Source organism: Trachemys scripta, chromosome 14 (assembly GCF_013100865.1).
Source record: "Trachemys scripta elegans isolate TJP31775 chromosome 14, CAS_Tse_1.0, whole genome shotgun sequence".
Classification (NCBI taxonomy): Eukaryota; Metazoa; Chordata; order Testudines; family Emydidae; genus Trachemys; species Trachemys scripta.
The window spans coordinates 37,969,157-37,988,490 of NC_048311.1; the positions used below are offsets into that span (position 1 = coordinate 37,969,157).

The 19,334-nt window shown below is 52.3% G+C and overlaps 1 protein-coding gene across 2 annotated transcripts in view; it reads right to left on the minus strand.

Moving 5' to 3' along the window:
- Window positions 1-11,814: 11,814 nt before the first annotated feature.
- LOC117886930 (butyrophilin subfamily 1 member A1-like) overlaps window positions 11,815-19,334 on the minus strand; it is a 32,253-nt gene continuing 24,733 nt past the window's right edge. Inside the window, exons 9-12 of one of the 2 annotated variants that reach the window (XM_034789088.1) lie at window positions 18,928-18,948; window positions 18,149-18,169; window positions 18,019-18,045; window positions 11,815-14,272 (exon numbers count right to left, since the gene is read on the minus strand). In XM_034789088.1, coding sequence (XP_034644979.1) covers window positions 13,713-14,272; window positions 18,019-18,045; window positions 18,149-18,169; window positions 18,928-18,948 — 629 coding nt within the window. In that variant the 3' untranslated portion in view covers window positions 11,815-13,712. The remainder of the gene's footprint in view (window positions 14,273-18,018; window positions 18,046-18,148; window positions 18,170-18,927; window positions 18,949-19,334) is intronic. The other variant, XM_034789089.1, reaches the window with a different exon arrangement.

Here is a 19,334-nt window from a genome sequence, read left to right on the forward strand (position 1 = left end):
ATGCCTGAAAGAAACTGGAACAAAGGACAGTAACTACAAGGGTGTGAGGGATTGCTGGACCCAGACTAGGAAGGAGTCTAGTCTGTCAAAGAAGCTTATTGGAACATCTCTGAGGGTGAGATTTACCTTATTTAGTTCCCTACTTTATTAGGCTTAGACTTGCGTGTTTTTGTTTTATTTTGCTTGGTAATTTACTTTGTTCTGTCTGTTATTACTTGGAAACATTAAATCTTAATTTTTATATTTAATAAAATCACTTTTTACTTATTAATTAACCCAGAGCAAGTAATTAATACCTGGGAAAGCAAACAGCTGTGCATGTCTCTCTATCAGTGTTATAGAGGGTGAACAATTTATGAGTTTACCCTGTATAAGCTTTATACAGAGTAAAACGGATTTATTTGGGGTTTGGATCCCATTGGGAACTGGGTATCTGGGTGCTGGACACAGGAGCACTTCTTAAGGTGTTTTCAGATAGCCTGCAGTTTTGGGGGGACGTGGTTCAGACCTGGGCCTGTGTTTGTAGCAGGCTAGCTTGTCTGGCTCAACAAGGCAGGGTATTGAAGTCCCAAGCTGGCAGGGAGAATGGGCTCAGAGGTAGTCTCAGCACATCAGGTGGCAGTCTAAGGGGGTCTCTGTGATCCAACTCATCACATTCATCTTAATGAAAATGCCTATTTCTTGCTGGGAGCTCTAGCCATATGCACAGAAGGGAGGATTCTTAGTTGGTTTGGGGGGAAATATTTTTTCTTTCAAAAAAGTGTATTTAAAAAAAATAGCTGTTAAACACTCTCAAAATTTCCAAACATTTTTAAAAAGTATGTTTCGCTAAGGAGGAAAGGCCTGTCAAATTTAATCCCCCAAGGAGGTTGATTGGATTCTCCATCATTGAAAAGACCTTGGTACAAAAATTGGGAGTGTGCTAATAAAATTTGTGGAAGACACAAAACTGGGAGTTATTTCCAATATGGAGGATGACCAGAGTATCATACAAGAAGATCTGGCCAACATTGAAAGCTGGAGTAGTAGAAATTGGATGAAATTTAATAATGAAAAATGCAAGGTCATGCACTTAGGGACTAAAACAAGAATTTTTGCTATAAGATGGGAATGTATTAGTTGGAAGTGACAGAGGAGAAAGACCTGGGTTTATTGGTCGATTACAGGATAACTATGAGTGGCCAATGTGAGGCAGCTGTGAAAAAGGCCAATGCAATCCTAGGATATATCAAGTGAGGTATTTCCAATAGAGACAGAGAAGTCTTAGTCCTGTTATAGAAGTGAGACCTCGTCTGGAATACTGTGTGCAATTCTGGTCTCCCACATTTAAGAAAGATTAACTCAAACTGGAACAGGTGCAGAGAAGGGCTGATAGGATGATCAGAGAAATGGAAAACCTGTTTATGAAAGGAGACTCAAAGATCTTGGCTTGTTTAACCTAGCCAAAAGAAGGCTGAGGGGTGATATGATTGCTCTCTATAAATATATCAGAGGGATAAATACCAGGGAAAGAGAGGAGTTATTTAAGTTAAGTGCCCAGGTGGACACAAGAACAAATGGATATAAACTGTCCATCAATAAGTTTAGGCTTGAAATTAGAGGAAGGTTTCTAGCCATCAGAAGAGTGAAGTTCCGGAAGAGTCTTCCAAAGAGATCAGTGGGGGCAAAAAACCTAAATGGCTTCAAGACTGAGCTTGATAAGTGTGTGGATGGTATGATGTGATTGCCTAAAATGCCATGTATCCAATCTGCGAGTGCTAGCAGCAAGTATCTCCAATGGCTGGTGATGGGACACTAGATGAGGAGGGCTCTGAGTTACTACGGAGAATTTTTTCCCAGGTGTCTGGCTGGTGCATCTTGGTCAAGGTGTAAGCGATCGCCATATTTGGGTACAGGAAGGAATTTTTCCCTGGGTCAGATTGGCAGATTCCCTGGGAGTTTTTCCATCTACCTCTGCAGCTTGAGGCATGGATCCCTTTCAGGTTTAGACTAGTGCAGGCGTTCTCAAACTTCATTGCACTGGGACCCTCTTCTGACAACAAAAATTACTTCATGACCCCAGGACGGGGGAGTGAAGCCTGACCCAGCTCAAGCCCCACTGCCCCAGGTGTGGGGGCCAAAGCCCGACTCCCACTGCTCCGGGCAGGAGGGCCAAAGCTGAAGCTCAAGGGTCTGGGGCTTGCAATCTGAGTCCTGCTGCCCAGCACTGAAGCCCTTGGGCTTTGGATTTGCCCCTGGGCAGTGGGGCTTGGGCTTCAGCCCCAGGCCGCAGCAAGTCTAAGCCATCCCTGGTGACCCCACTCAAAGGGGGTTGTGACCCACTTGGGGTCCCGACCCACAGTTTGAGAACCACTGGACTAGTGTAACTCAGTAGTGTAGCTAGCGGGGTGCAGGGGAAGCAGCCGCTTCCTCTCAGCAAATTTGCCAAAAGCGGCACCTTTCCAAAGGTGGCCGCCGGCCGGAGGAGCGAGGGGGGGGTGCAGGCTGGCCGCTCGCAGCGCGGCCGGTAGCCATGGGGGGCAGAGGGTGAGCGGCCAAAGGAGTAGGGGTCGCAACATGCGGCTGGAGGAGCGGGGGCCGTAGGCTGGCCGCCCGCAGCACGGCCAGAGGAGCAAGGGGGGAGCACAGGCTGACCGTCCGCAGCACAGCCGGCAGCCACGGGGGGGCGGTGGGCACGCACACGCACACGGCCAGAGGAGCGAGGGGGGAGCGCAGGCTGGCCGCCCGCAGCATGGCCAGCAGCCATGGGGGGGCGGCGGGCGCGCGGCCAGAGGAGCGGGGGGGCACTGCAGCATGCAGCCTGGCCCCGCAGCAGCGGCCGGAGGAGCGAGGTGGGCGCAGGCTGGCCGCCCGCATCACGGCCGGAGGAGCAAGGGGGGGCACAGGTTGGCCGCCCACAGCGCGGCCAGCCGCCATGCGGGGGCGGCGGGCGCGCGGCCAGAGGAGCAGGGGGGCGCAGCATGGCGGCCGGAGGAGCGGGGGGAGGGGTGGTGAGGGGTGCTGCAGGAGGAGCCAGCCAAGGGAGGGGGGGCATGGAGCGGCCGGAGGAGGAGCCAAGGGGCGGTGCCTTTTTTATGTTTGCTCCCCCTCCTCTTAAAAGCTGGCTACGCCACTGGTGTAAATGGTGGATTCTCTATAAGTTGAAGTCTTTAAATCATAATTTGAGGACTTCAGTACCTCAGCAGAGGTGTGGGGGTATTATAGGAGTGAGTGGGTGCAGTTCTGTGACCTGCAATGTGCAGGAGATCAGACTAGATGATCATAATGGTCCCTTCTGGCTTTAAAGTCTATGAGTCTAAAGTGTTTAAATAAGGAGTGGAGTCTGTCTTAAAGATTTGCTGCAGCTCAACAAGAATGTATGGGCTCAATGAAGGAATTACGAGGGGAAATTCTCTAATCAGTTATGCAGAGGGGAGGGATAGCTCAGTGGTTTGAGCATTGGCCTGCTAAACCCAGGGTTATGAGTTCAATCCTTGAGGGGGCCACTTGGGGATCTGGGGCAAAATCAGTACATGGTCCTGCTAGTGAAGGCAGGGGGCTGGACTTGATGACCTTTCAAGGTCCCCTCCAGTTCTAGGAGATGGGATATCTCCATTAATTATTATTATTATTAGGTCAGACTAGATGGTCCGCATGGTCCCTTCTAGCTTTCATAGCCAATTAGTTCATCTAATTATCCATCTAGTGTTGTGCTGTGTGATGTTATGATTAACTCACATGCTATGTTACATATAAAGGACAGTTACCTGTTCCATAACTGGTGTTCTTCGAGATGTGTTCCTCAGGTGTATTCCACAGTAGGTGTGCGTGCTCGCCATGTGCACCGGTGCTGGAAGTTTTTCCTTTAGCAGTACCCGTAGAGGGGGAGCACCGCTGCGACCCCTGGAGTGGCGCCTCTATATCGTGCTATAAGGGGAGCTGCACACTCCCCCCACCCTCAGTTCCTTCTTGCCAGACAACTCCAACAGAGGGGAAGGAGGGTGGGATGTGGAATACACCTGAGCAACACAACTCGAAGAACGCCAGTTACGGAACAGGTAACTGTCCTTTCTTCTTCAAGTGATTGATCATGTGTGTTCCACATGTAGGTGACTCCAAGCTATATCTAACGGAGGTGGGTAGGAGTTTAAGGGTTACCAGGATGGAGTACCGCCCTACAAAACCCGGCGTCATCCCGTGTTTGGGAGACGATCCCGTAGTGCGAGGAAAATTTGTGGACAGAGGACCATGTAGCAGCTCTACATATGTCCTGGATAGGAATGTGAGCTACATAGGCAGCCGACGAGGCTTGAGCTCTCGTAGAATGAGCCTTCACGATAAGCGGTGGGGGAATCCCTGCCAGGTCGTAACACGTGCGTATGCACGAGGTGATCCAACAGGAAATTCGCTGGGTAGAAACTGGTTGCCCCTTCATGTATTTGGCCAATGCAACAAAGAGCTGCGGGGATTTTCGGAACAGCCTGGTCCAGTCTAAGTAAAAGGCCAGTGCCCTACGCACATCTAGCATGTGTAGGCACTGTTCCTCATTGGAGGAATGGGGCTTGGGACAGAGTATCGGTAGGAAAATGTCCTGATCCATATGGAAGGCAGAGACCACCTTCAGCAGAAACACAGGGTGTGGGCGAAGCTGGACCTTATCCTTGTGGAAGACCGTATACGGGAGTTCCGAGGTCAGGACCCTAAGCTCCGAGACATGACGGGCTGAGGTGATAGCCACCAAAAATGCCACTTTCCATGACCGGTGGGACCAGGAACACGTGGCCAAGGGTTCAAAGGGGGGGGCCCATGAGATGGCATAGCACTAGGTTCAGATCCCATAGCAGAACTGGAGGCCTGGCATACGGGAATGCCTGATCTAGGCTCTTCAACAAACGGGAGGTCATATGATGAGAAAACACCGAGTGACCTTGCACCGGAGGGTGGAAGGCCGAGATGGCCACTAAATGCACCCTGATGGAGGCAGGAGCTAACCCTTGGGTCCTAAGGGACAGGAGGTAATCGAGGATGAGCTGGAGTGATGCGGACGACATGGAGGTACCTCACTCCCCCACCCACCTAGAGAACCTAGACCACCTGGCCAGGTACGTCCGTTGTGTGGATGGCTTTCTGCTCTCTAGCAGAATTCATCTGACATCCTCTGAACACCTCCCCTCCTCCTCGTCTAACCATGGAGCAACCACGCTGTCAGGTGAAGCGCGGCCAAGGTGGGGTGGAGAAGGCATCCCCTCTCCTGGGAAAGGAGATCCGGATGAAGTGACAGCCTCCACAGGGGGGCTGCTAGAAGTTGCAGGAGGGTCCCGTACCAATGTTGGTGGGCCCAGTCCGGGGCTATGAGAATTACCCTTGACCTGTCTGCCTTTACTTTTTGCAGGACCTTGCCTATCAGGGGGAACGGTGGAAAGGCATAGAACAGTTGGCCTGACCACCGGAGGAGGAATGCATCTGAGATCACCCCCATTCTGCTCCTGCCCTGGAGCAGAACTGGGGACAGCGTTGGTTTTGGGCAGTAGCAAAGAGGTCAACCCGGGGAGCTCCCCACTCTTGGGTAGGTGGAAGGCTCTCAGGGAGATATCGTGGGCTATGCAGAACTCTCATAGGTCCAGGGCTGCCTGGCACAGGGCCAAGGAACACGTGACCCCCTGTCTGTTGATGTAATATACTGCAGCCGTATTGTCCGTGAGGACTCTGACCACCTTCCCATGAAAGTGCAGACTGAAAGCTACGCACGCCAGGCGCACTGCCCTGAGCTCCCTGACGTTTATGTGCAGGGACAATTCCGAGGTCGACCATCTGCCTTGGGTTTGGATGTTCCCTATATGGGCTCCCCAGCACAGGTCCGAGGCATCCGACACCAGGTCTAGTGAGGGAGGGAGTTCTCAGAAGGGGATCCCATGCATCATGTTGCTTGGGAGGGACCACCATTGTAGAGCGGCCACTATGCTGGGTGGTATCGAGACAACCTTGTCCAGGCCGTCCCTGGCCTGGGAATACTGGGAGGCCAATCAGAGTTGAAGGGGCCTCATTCGGAGCCTGGTATATCACACCACGGATGTGCATGCTGCCATGTGACCTAGGATTTGAAGGCACACCCTTGCCGTCGTCATGGGGAAAGTCGTGACTGAGGCTATGAGACCTTTGAGTGTCTCGAATCTGTCCCGGGGAAGAAAGGCTGTGGCCTCTAAGGAGTCCAGCAGAACCCCTATAAAGTGTATGCGCTGAACCAGTACTAATGTGGACTTGGCCTCGTTCACCACTAGGCCCAGAGCCTGTACCTGTGACCGAGAGTTGCCCTTGAGAAGCCAATCGTCCAGGTAAGGGAAAATTTGCAGCCCGTTCCTCCGGAGGTGGGCTGCCACCACTGTAATGCATTTGGTAAAAACCCTGGGGGCTGTGGAAAGGCCAAAGGGAAGGACTGTGAACTGGTAATAGTCCCATTCTACCAGGAAGCAGAGGAAGCACCTGTGACCCTTGAAAATATGGATGTGGAAATACGCGTCCTGGAGGTCCAGGGCCGCGAACCAATCCCCCAGGTCTAGGGATGGAATGATGGAGGTCAGGGATACCATACGGAACTTGTAACAGACCATAAACCTGTTGAGATTCCGCAGGTCCAGGATGGGCCTGGGCCCGCCCTTTGCCTTCGAGAAAGGAAATACTGGAAGTAAAAACCTTTGCCTTGGAATTCTACCGGTACCCTCTCCACCGCACCCAGGCTGAGGAGGTGCGTCACCTACTCGTCTAGAAGGGGGGCATGCTCTGGGTCCCCAGGGCCCTCCCGGGGTGGGAGTTGGTGGAGGGGGGGTGAAGCGAACTGCAACATGTAGTCCCTGGAAATAATGCTGAGGACACACTGGTCCAACGTTATACGGGACCATTCCACTCGGAAGGCAGACAAACGGTTGCAGAACACAAACTATTAACTGGGGGGCTTTCCTGGCAACAGGCCCGGTGGCCCCCGCAAAGAGTCAAAATCGCCTCTTCCCCTGCTTCTTGCACTTCGAGGGGCCTGGTCGCGTGGCCGAGCGGTACTGACGCTGGGACCTGCGTCTCTGCTCCCTCAGTCACTTAGGCTGAGGTTCATCTCTGCCCCTAGCAGGAGGAGCCAAGGACTGCGGCCTAGGTTTGTCCTTCGCTGGCGGGACATATAGGCCCAGGGTTTGCAGGATGGTGTGGGAGTCTTTCATCCCATGCAAGCGGACATCCGTTTGGTCCGCAAACAACACCTTCCCGTCGAAGGGGAGGTCCTGAATGAGGGACTGCGACTCTGCGGACAATCCGGACAATAAAAGCCATGATGCCCTGTGCATGGATATGACCGAGGCCATCGAATGGGCTGCTGTATCGGCCGCGTCCGGTGCCTCCTGGAGGGCTGCTTTCGCTGCTGCTGCTCCTTCCTCAACCAGAGCTCTGAACTCCTTCCTGTCCCGCTCCTGGAGAAGAGGTTCAAACTTTGGCAGGGACCCCCATAAGTTGAAGTCATACCGACTCAATGGGGCTTGGTGGTTGGCTACCCTGAGCTGAAAGCTCACTGAGGAATAAACCTTCCTGCCAAAGGTATCCAGTCTCCTGGCATCTTTGTCCTTGGGGATGGGCGCGGGCTGACCATGGTGTTCCCGTTGGTTCACTGATTCCACCACCAAGGAGTTGGGTGCCGGGTGGGAGTACAGATATTCGTGACCCTTAGCCGGCACAAAGTACTTCCTCTCCGCTTTCTTGGAGATGGGCGCTGTCATAAGGTTTTGCCCAGGGGAACATCCTCTGTGCTTGGAATCTGTGGTCTGTGATAGAAGCTTATATGCTCTCTCCCAGAGGTTTTCCTTTCACCTTTCTTTATTTAATTAAAAGCCTTCTTTTTAAGAACCTGATTGATTTTTCCTTGTTTTAAGATACAAGGGGGTTGGATCTGGACTCACCAGGAATTGGTGGGGGAAAGGAAGGGGGATGGTTAATTTCTCCTTGTTTTAAGATCCAAGGGTTTGGATCGGTGTTCACCAGGAACTTCGTGGAGAAGTCTCTCAAGGCTACCCAGGGAAGGGTTATAGTACTTGGGAGGGAGATATTTTTCGGGGGAAAACAGAGTTTCCCAAATGACTCATAAACAGCTGTTTTGAATGATTTGGGTGGTGGCAGCATACTGATCTAAGCTGGTAATTAAGCTTAGGCGTTCTCATGCAGGTCCCCACATCTGTACCCTAAAGTTCAGAGTGGGGAGGAAGCCGGGGTTTGCCATAGGGAAGTTGATATGTTGGCTACACCTTGGTGGAGAGGTAGGGCCAGACGGCCCGGTGTCGAGGAGGACAGCACATTAAAAAGAGTGTCCGATGACTCCTCCGTCTCCTTAGCCTGGAGCTGGAGATTTGAGGCCACCCATTTGAGGAGCTCTTGATGAGCCTTAAAGTCTTTCTGTAGGATGGGCGGTGGTGCCGCTATGGTCTCCTCCGGCACTGGCGAGTGGACCGGTCCGGCTCCCAAGGCGTAGGGCGGTACTGGTGGGTCGACCCCCAAGTCAGAGTCCAGGCGCAGTGCCGCCAGTTTGGTACCCGTCAACTTTTCCCTCTGTTGAGGAGGGGATGTTGAATGGGCCTGAGACACTCCGTCTACCGAGCGGGGTCTTGCCTGGGTGGGCATTTGCGGCCACGGTGCCCAGTGACACCATTGCCCTTGCCACAGTGTCCCCTGCCACTGACCAACTTGGGTGCCGAGCAGTGCAGTTTGCTCTTGAGGGGCAGTGTGGTCCGGAGACGGGCGGCTGGGTGCTGAAGCCAAGGTCGCCGTTGACCGCACGGTGCCGTAAGAGCGGCGGGAGCATCTATGGTCGTGTCGATGCCGACCCCGAGATCTGGACCTCAACAATGAGGAGCGGTACCCGTCCGAGGTGCTGCTCCTGTAGTCATCCTGGCGGCCATAGCTACGATGCTTCGGTGCTGGTGACGCTCGAGGAGAGCTCCGAGCATGGTGTTTGGTTGAGCGAGCACTCGAACCTGAGCTCTGTTACAATGGCGTCGGGATCTGCTCCGGTAGGTACGATGTGAGGAGGAGCATTGACGCTGCTTGTTTCAGTGCCTGTGCCCCTGGTGGGGTGTGGAGGACCCTCGAGATTCCCGTGCGGGCCAGTCTGAGCGGAGTGGAGGGCTGACGCGAGCTCTGGGAGGACCTTGCCAATCGGGCAGCGCACGGTCCTCTGAGTGGGGACTGTGTCATGCCAGAGAGGACTTATGTGCTCCCAACGGCGGCTTCCCTCGGGACCGGGGCCTGTCTCAGGCGGCGCTCCCGGCACTGGAAGGGAGAGGATGTCACATGCTGCTTGTGCAGCCTCCAGCATCAACGGCATTCTCACCACGGGAGAGGCACTCGCTGACGGGACCCGTCTACTCCGCTCAGCGCGAGTCGGCGGTCTGGGTTCCAAGGGGGATCTTAGGCTGCCCAACTCGGGTCCGGCCTCACCCCTGTCTTTCTCTCGGTGCTGCTGAGTCTTTCCCTGCTTCTTGGCGGTTGAGCGGTGCCGACTGGTGGAGGGAGCCTCACTCCGCACTGAGGATGCGGTGCCCGGCGCCGAGTCGGGTCGGCTCACCGGCGCCAGCACAGATTCCATTAGCAGGGCCCAGAGCCAGATATCGCTCTCACGTTTAGTCCGAGGCTTGAACGATCTACAGATCTTACAGCACTCACTTACGTGGGTCTCACCCAAGCAGCGGAGACACTGAGTGTGTGGGTCGCTTCTTGGCATAGAACTGCGACAAGAGTCGCACGACTTGAAGCCTGGGGCACGGGGATGCCCCAAGCCCAGCAACTAACTAAAGAAGCTATTCAACTATTGAAGAAGACATGTACTACTAAGGCTAACTAGAAGAGCTACAGCTAGGCTGGAGCACGAAGTTCCGACTACCTTCACTAGCGGCAAGAAGGAACTGAGGGTGGGGGAGTGCGCAGCTCCCCTTATAGCGTGATATAGAGGTGCCACTCCAGGGGTCGCTGCGGTGCTCCCCCCCCATGGGTACTGCTAAGAGAAAAAATTCCAGCACCAGTGCACGTGGCAAGCATGCACACCTACTGTGGAATACACCTGAGCAATCACTCGAAGAAGAACTAATGTATGCTAAATAGATTTCAGTTGTAGGATAATAGAAGTATAAGGTTCATAAGTATTTAGGAGTGATCAGTATGCATTAGGAATATAAGTAAAGCACAGCAGAAATGCAAGGCCTAGGCTGAGGCCTGTAATATTTCAGCTCAGCCATATGAGGCCATAGGCTTAAGAATGCCTGACATAAGTGAGTGACCAAAGAATGACCCTATGCCAGTAAGGGCACATCTTTCCAGTAGTCTTGTGACAACAGGTGATGTTGCAGAAAATGGAACGCAATATACTGTTCAAGATCATGAGATACCTTATTGTAACATTGTTTATAACACATATCCTGACTGCAGTGTACATGTTATGCATAGATGCTAATGAAAATAAGAGGAACCACAAATAACATAGGAAAAACAGGCCCCCCAATATTTATGGAGTATGGAAATACAGATAAGGAAAAGGCAGGGGGCACCTTCATACACATGCATAGACAGTTAGGTGAAGTCAAAATTACAATATAAAAGAGGGTTCCAAGCAATGTTCCCTCTAATATTTTCCACCCATGTGCAGAATAAATTTTGGTATGTGCAGCACCAATATCGAGGTAATGTGAGGCTGTGCGCCACCAGTACAAATTAAAAATCAAGAATATTAAAACAAAGGAAAATTAAGGTGTCCATCTTAAGATGTTTATTTAATATGAAATCAAATAACAAGAAAATTAACACTGCCCTTGTAGTACATTTATTTTCTCATCCTTTCTAACAACTCAAGCTAGTAAACACACCAAAATGTGGCATACTGAAAACAGCTGTATAAATAAAACAAAATCATGGCCATTAAATGAAAGACTAAAAAATATGCACCAGAGGCCCAATTTAATAACCTACTTGACAGTGTATTTATGCAAGTTTTCAGTTGCAGAAGTTTGGCCTGTATTTATTTACTTCTGAAAAACACCAAAAGTTAGATTCTGATTATATGGAGACATCAATTATTATAGAAACCACTGTGATGTTCTGTACCTCATGGGAACACCCTACACTCTCATGTTAATCCTTATAATATGATTATGGGGTATCTAATGAAAAGTTTGTCATGTTGGGTGTCTTTGTAAGGCTCATGGTATACTGAGAATTGTTGTTATGGTAATGTTATGTTATAGGTTGTAATTTCATGTATATATAATTATGAGGCTGAAAATGTGTCCTCATGTCTTAAAGCAAGACCAGGCAAAAACTCTCCAAGAGCAGAGGGGATTCACACCTCATCAGGGCATGTATGGGACAAACCCAGCCCAGCCTCACAGGAACAAAGGACACTGGCCTAGGCAATAACAAAGGATTTGTTGGACTCTGGATTGAGTCACCTCCCTTCATTTGGTCAGTTTGGGACTGCGATGAGGTAATGCTCACCTGAAGGATGGGGGACAAAGCCAAGAGGGAAGAAAGAACATGATAAAAGGGAGAGGCATTTACCATGCTCTTCCTCTCTCTCTTCCACCTCCATCTACAGACATCACCACCACGTGACTGAAGCGCTGATCAAAGGGGAGAGCCTGGCTGAAGGGCAACCAGCCAGTCTGTGGTGAAAAGCATCTAAGTTTGTAAGGGCACTGAAAGTGTTAAAATCAGCTTAGAATGCATTTTGCTTTTATTTCGTTTGACCAAATCCAACTTGTTATGCTTTGATTTACAATCACTTAAAATTTATCTTTGTAGTTAATACATCTGTTTGTTTGTTCTACCTGAAGCAGTGCATTTGGTTTGAAGCATGTCAGAGACTCCCCTTGGGATAACAAGCCTGGTACATATCAATTGCTTTGTTAAATTGACGAGCTCATATAAGCTTTCAGCATCTAGCGGGCATAACTGGACACTGCAAGACGGAGATTTCTAGGGTTGCATCTGGGATTGGAGATATTGGCTAGTGTCATTTGGTTGCACAATCCAAGGAGCAGTTTACATGCCAGAGGCTGTGCATGAACCGCCCAGGAGTGGGGGTTCTCACAGCAGAGCAGGGTAAGGCTGGCTCCCAGAGTCAAGGATTGGAGTGACCTAGTAGATCACTGGTCCAGATAACACCAGAGGGGAACATCACAACCACATTAAAACATTTACTTTGCTTACTATGTATGGGATTATAATAAAAATGTCACAGGAAAGATTAAAATGAGAACTCTAGCCTGTGTTCTTGCACATAGGTTGCCAAACTCTGGAAATTCCTGGGAGCAGATTGAATCGGGCTCTATCCAGTACCACAGAAGCAATACCAGGTTGTACTGACAGCTACAGATGATTTTTCAAAAGAGGTAGAAGAATTTCCACTTAGATCCATGACAGCGCATGAGGGGGAGAAGAACACATGTAAAATTATATATCAACATGGCTGTCCAGAGCAGATACTGGCAGATCTAGGTTCGGAATTGAATAATAAGGTAACAGTTTACATTTGGTGTTATTTTCACTATATTGCCAATTACACAACCATGGCCGTGTGACAGGGGGCATTTAACGACTACAAACTGAGCCCTTTGGAAGCCAGCACCCTGGTCACTGAGCACACCCAGGGCACCGGGAGCAGTTAGAGTAGGAAGGACTGAGCAGTTTGGGTTTGGAAGGGCAGAGGGGATCACTGGCACCTGTAGGGATGAGGTTACTAGCTCAGCGCTGAGAAGAAAGCAGCAGTATAAAAGTCTGAACCAGGGAGCAGGAAGGGGGCTCCTCGTAACTGCTGCTATGTTGTGAGGCACCATAAAAAGTCATAAAGAGACACGGTGGAAGTTCCCTGGCAGACTGCCTGCTGCTTAATTCACAAAGAGCTCTGCCAGCCCGGGGTTGCAGGAACTGATGGAGGAGCCCATTCATAGTTAGAAATTTAAAAATGAACATTGCCTGAAATCTCTTCATGATACTTCATGCTGTAAATTGGGAGTGACAACACATTTTTATCTCCTGTCAGGGAGTAAAAACCATGTGGTATGTTAACGTATTTGCCAACATATTTTCCCATATAATAACACAATAAGATTGGATAAGAAACCACAGTAATTACACATAAGTCAGTGAGAAATAGGGAAAGGAACACAGATATTTCTGAAAGAAAGTTTAGGGGAAAATTGTCTAGGAAAAATAGTTTCAACAGCCTATGCCACCTAGACACCAGCAGACTGGATAAAAACCACAAATGAATCCATCAAAAGATAATTGTAGAGTATTTATTTTCAAATAATCAAGGTAAGTTTAGGGCACATGCCATGGATGGCACAGTGTGAATAAATCTTCAAAACTGAATTATTACATTGAAAATGTTCATAACGCATCACGTTTAAAACAAAAAGTAGTCCTAGCAATGCCATGTGATGTGCCCCCTGATACTCTGCTCAGGGGTACAAAATTCTGACAAAAGTCCACCCCCATCTGCTACCCCTGGGGCAGGGGGCAGGGAGAGGTGAGGGTTAGAGGTTCCCAGGTGTCCGGTTTTCAACTGGAACCACCAGTTGAAAAGGGAAACTGGCAGCGCAAGGTCAGCACAAAAAGTCCAGTTGCTGCAGTAACTGGCCTCCCCCACTGGGGGAGGGGAGGGCGAGAAGAGCAGCGGTGCTGTGATAGGACAGATTGTGCTGCAGGTGTCGCTGTCAGGGACAGAGATTGCCTCCAGTCTGAGCTGGGACCGGGCAGATTATCAGGGGAGCCGCATTTGTACCTGAAGTGTTGACACCAGCATAGAAATAAGGGTGGAGAGTCCCGGAGAACGTGCCAGTGAAAGTGAAGAGATGGGACCTGTCAGTCACATTGTAAAACGAGACCTCGCCCGCCTCATAGTCCAGGAAAATCCCCACCCGCCTGGGCCTGACGCTCACGGGGAGGGAGGTCGAGGGGTAGGTGAGAGCCTTGTATTCCCCATCCCTCAGCCACACAGCCCAGAACCCATCCTCAGGTGTGGCTGTGACCCATCCCTTCCTACTCACAGATTCCCTACAAACCCCCAGATCCCATCTCGTCTTGTCTCCCACCTCCACCTCCCAGTAACACCTCCCGCCCGCGAACCCCTCAGCACCCAGGACAGAGGGACAAGGATCAAATCTCTTAGGGTTGTTGGGCAAATCCTGGCATGTGTCTCCACATCTCACACGTTTCTGATCCTCAGACAGGATGAGTTTGGGATTTGCCGTGTCTGGATCCAGAGTCACATCCACTGGGGAGAGAATCACAGAGTCAGGGCCAGGGGCAGGGGCTTGTCACTGGGATCAACAGTAAATTAATCTGTGTCCCCATTAATCACTGGGCGGGGGGGGGGGGGGGAGTATTGCCCTTTAAGGAGAGTCAGGGCCCTGTCTGCCCATGAGAGAAAAGTTCAGGGGATTGACAGGAAGGTGGAGAGCAGAGGGATGGAGAAGGGAAGGGCAGGTTCCAGGGGATGAGGGGAGGGGTGGGCATCAAGAAGAAGAGGACAGACCCCAGGGGGCACAGGGAAGCAAAGGAAGGGGATAGCAGGGGGAAGGGGGTGTAAGGGAATGTGGGGGGCTCCAAGGGACAGGGGAAATGAGGAGAGGGGTGGACTCCAGAGGGGCAGATCAGAGTCGAGGGGAGGGACAAGTGCCAGGGGTGGGAGGACGAGGAGTGGGGCAGGCATCAGGAGCATGGGGGAGAGAAGAGAATGGGCAGGCACTGGGGGAGAGAGTGAGGCAGGAACCTGGGGGAGAGGAGGTGGCTAGGGCAGGGGCAGTCACTGGAGGGCAGAGCCGGGAGAGGGGAGGGACTGGTGCCAGGAGACAGAGTAGGATGAGGAGAGGAACGGAGGAGGAGGGGCAGGCACCAGGGAGTAGAGGGTGGGGGGAGGAGCTGGTGCCTAGGGGGAGAGAGGGGAGATGTGGGCACCAGGAGGGCAAAGGTAGGCAGGAGAAGGGGTAGGCACTGGGGCACAGGGGAGGCAGAGTGAAGGGGGTTGCACCAGTGGACACAAGGGGTGAATGGAGGGGCAGGCACCAGGGAGGCAGAGGGGGTGAAAAAGGAGGGGTTGGCCCCAGGAGGCTAGAGGGGAGCGAGGGAAGAAGCATGAGATGGGCAAAGGAGGGGCCGGGGGAAGGCGCAGGTGACCGGGGACAAAGGCAGTGAGGGGTGAGGCAGGCACCAGAGAGGAATGGGGAGAGTGAGGGGAGGAGTGGGCATCAAGAGGGAGATGGTGGGAAGGGGCAGACCCCAGGAGGTTTGGGGGGGGTCAAGCAGAGGGGCAGATGCAAGGAGGGCAGGGGGGCAGAGTGGGGAGTGAGGGAGGTACTGGCTCCGAGGGTCACCACCGGGAGGGAGCGGGGTAGATTTAGTGCCATGTCCTACTTGGTGAAGTTGGTGTCTGGGGCAGCCAAATGAACAGGAGCCTGCAGGGGCTGGTGCCCTCTCCCGGGGGTGAGATGGGGACACAGTGCTCTGGGTGGTGGGACAGGTGCTGTATGTGGAGCAGAGGTGATGACCCTAACAGGATCCCTAACGGTGTTTGTGTAACTGTCTTGGGCTCCCCGCTCCCTCCCAGCTCTGTTTGGTAGGACACCCGGGCCAGTGGTGCTGTAACATGTGCACACAGCCGCTGGAGCTGCCCAGACTCCCAGCATGCACCAGGGCACACACACTGTCAGGCAGCAGGCTGGGAGCAAACACACACACATATAGGTACCGACCAGGGCTGGAGCACCCCCGGGAAAAAAATAGCATTCACTAGGATGCTGTTGGCATCCAGGGATCAAGTGTTTTGCGGGTGCCTCAGCAGATGAGCTGTTTCCTAGGGGCAGCCTGCACGCAGCTGCGATTAGCTATTTGGCAGGCAGGCTCAGATCAGCTGTTTCTCACCACCCTGCTCCAGGAGGGGCTGAGTGAGTCTCAGAAAGAAAAAAAAAGCCTTAGGGTTAGGCGTGGGCAGGATTGTGGGGCTATCAGCCCCTGCTCACCTGGGGCTGCCCCACACCTCTTGGGCTGATGGCCATGGCGTCCATGTGTATGGTTGCTCCCTGCCAGCCAGGCTCGACTCCGGCAACAGCAGGCATCAGGTGACCCAAGGGAGCCCAGCTAGGCTAGGGCTCGGTGTAGTGGTGGATTAGGGAGAGGAGAAGCCCCAGACCCTGGCAGGAGCTGCGCTGGTGGGAGAGGAGAAACCCCAGACCCCAGCAGGAACCGCGCTGCTGGGAGAGGAAGGAGGAGGGAGGAGAAGCCCCGGACCCCAGCAGGAGCCATGCTGGGGGTGGGGGGGGGGGAGAGGAGAAGCCCTGGACCCTGGCAGAAGATGTGGGGCTGAATTCCCCGGGTCGGGAGCCCCGGCCACTCTAGTGGCAGAAGCTGCAGGGCTGAAGCCCTGACCCCACTCTGTGCGGAGCTGCCCTGAGCCCCTCTCTCTCCCGTCCCCTACGCGGAGCTGGCTCTCATTCTCCTGCTGTGGAGAAATTCAGCCAAATCTATTCACTTTGGTATCTCCATTTCCCCATCACCACACAGCCATGAATGGATTTAGCCTAGGGGGCTAATGCTGACCCTGCCTCATTTGGCAGGTGGGATCTAGGGCACCAAGGGGTGAAGTGACTTTCCCAAGGCTAAGCAGGGAGTCTGTGGCAGAGCAGAGAACCAAACCCAGGACACCTGAGCCCAAGGCCTGTGCCTTAACCATTAAGCCACCCTTCCTACCCGAGGAGGGGGAACCTCCTCTGCCACTTTGAGTGTGTGGGTGGGAGTGGGCACTAGACAGAGCCACCAGGAGGTGGAGAGTAGAGAGAGATGGGAAATGGGACATGAGCGAAAAGCAAGAAGGGGGAAACATCAGGAAGGGGAGGGAGCAAGGACTTAGAGAAAAAACAAGAGGGAGGAGAAGGGGCAGGGAGAGGAGAAAGGGGCAGGGAGAGGGGAAAGACTCCCCACTGCTTGTGCCTCCCATCCACCTTCTTCCCACAGCCATCCATGGCCTCAGCTCCCAAACAGGCCCTAAGCCGGTGTGAAGCCCAGAGCAAACGTAATGACTTTACACTGGGGTGTTAGTAAAGACAGCTTGTAGCCGAGTGTAATGAGTTTAATACACTGTAATTCATGATAATGTAATGATGTAGTTCATTACTATTTGAATAATGATGACATTGTTAAGATGCCAATGACGGACACACATTCAATAATAGAATATGAAAGAAGTTTATAAATATGCTGAAAATTGCCAATTTTGGGGGAGGCTGAGCTCCCCCCAAACACACACACCTCGCCTTCAAGGCAGGAGGGGGCAGAAAGGAGTGAGCAGTGGGCAGGAGATGCTCAGGGGAGAGGACCTAAGGGGAAGGGGCAGAGTGGGGTAGAGTGAGGGCGGGGCCTTGGGGAAGGGGCGGAGCAAGGATGGGGCACCCACCGGCAAAACCAAAAGTCAATCCCCATGTACATACACAGCTCAGCATCGGCTGTCAGGCAGAAAAGCTGCCGTGTCGGCACAACTTGTTGTCACTGGGTCAGGGGAGTGTCACAAGCTGGTTACAAAAACCTGTCTGCCCTTGCAGTGGGGACAGGGCCTCCCTCCCCCCAAATCCAGGGAGACACTGAACAGCTCCTGTCTGGGCCTGTTACGCTAGAAGGAAATTGTGGCTAAAGCCTGGTCTGATCCTGCTGCTGGGAGGAGAGAGCTGAGCAGTTCAGTTCAATTATGGCCAGATAAGAATGTCCATCCTGCAGAGCCCAGGTACCACCTGGGAAAGGTGACACCAGGGGGCAGCATTTCATCACTAATCAGCCCTTTCCCAAAGGGGGCAGGTCCCTGCTCTGCAATAAACCTGGGTTTTGTCTGCCCCTTTCCATCCACCCAGTGATATTGCTGTTTCTAGCCTATTGAATGTCATAGGAAAATGCTCTGTGCAGTGAAAGGAGCAGAGAGCTCCCAGGAGAGGTGGGGCCTCACTATGGATAAAACATAAGTGAAATGTGCAGTACCTGCATAGAGCTGGGCGCGTCTCCACCCTGCAACCAAACACAGACAGAGGGGTGAGAACGCCCCTGAACACCGACACGCTGAGCAGGAGACAATGTCATACAGGGTGATACAGGGGGGAATGGAACTTACTGAGCTCAGCCTGGAGTTTGTCTAAAAATAAAATAAAGAGAAATGAGTCAATATCACATTACCTTGCAGAAGAGAAGCGAGTCAAAAAGACCTTAAAGCACAGAGGAGTAGCCAATCCCTCCCCTGAAGGGCTCACAGTCTAACCGGACAAGACAGGCACAGGGCAGGGAAGGGGCAGAACACACAAGCAGAGCGATGGTGCAAGTGGCACATCAGTGCCACCATTTAACAGTCACACTGTGCTGTGCAGGGGGGAGGGGACGAGCTACATGGAAAGGGATGGGGGAGGGGAGCAGGGGGTAGAGTGAGGTTGGGGTGACAGGACTGGGTGGGAGGGGGTTGGAGCTGTCAGCCAATCAGCACAGGAGAGAAGACAGGCAGAGTGACACTGTCACAAGCAGCATGGTGACATCATCAGCCACCATGTCCCTGGCTGCCATCGGCCTGACAGGGTTACACGAGGATGTGAACTACGACAGCCAGCTCACAGCCTGGGCACAGTGCTGGCTACATGCAGAGTGACCCCAAACCTGCTCACACCCCCGGCTGTGTGGGAGCAACAAACCCCCTGTGAGTTCAGTGAGTGGGGTTTGGGTCTGTTCGCTCTGTGTGCTGAGTGTGAGGGACGAGGGGCAGAGCTTGTCTGTGCACTGCACAAACCAGACTGACTTTCTGTTCACAGCGAGGGCTCTGAGAGTTGCCCAGAGGGTCTATGAAACTTCTTGTAAAGTCTGAGATTCCCCCTCCACTCCCCAGTGAAATGAACAAAGGGACCTCACCTTTCTCTGCCTGATGTGCCGCTGGAAGTGAATAACAGGAGAGATGTGTTACAAGGCAGAAGATTTAACTCAATTATTGCAAACTCATTGGAGTCATTTTTCTGCTGGTAGAAAGTAGAACACACAGGGGGGCTCTGCCTCTAGCTATTCCCATGCCCGCGTTATACTGGGGACACAAGGCCTAGTGCAGGTAAAACCCTGAGTAAATGGCCATCTCCTTTCCCTTCTGGCTGAGTGAAGGGAGGCCCCACACTGAACTCGGTGGCGTTTCTGTCTGTCTGCAATGGGATAACTTTTGAAAACCACGTCCCATCAGCTCCAGTGTTTCAGGGCATGTTCTAGGCATCAGTGGGCAGAACCCTCCTGATTTTCATGAAAACTGGAAATTTGTAAAAGCCTGATTCCCT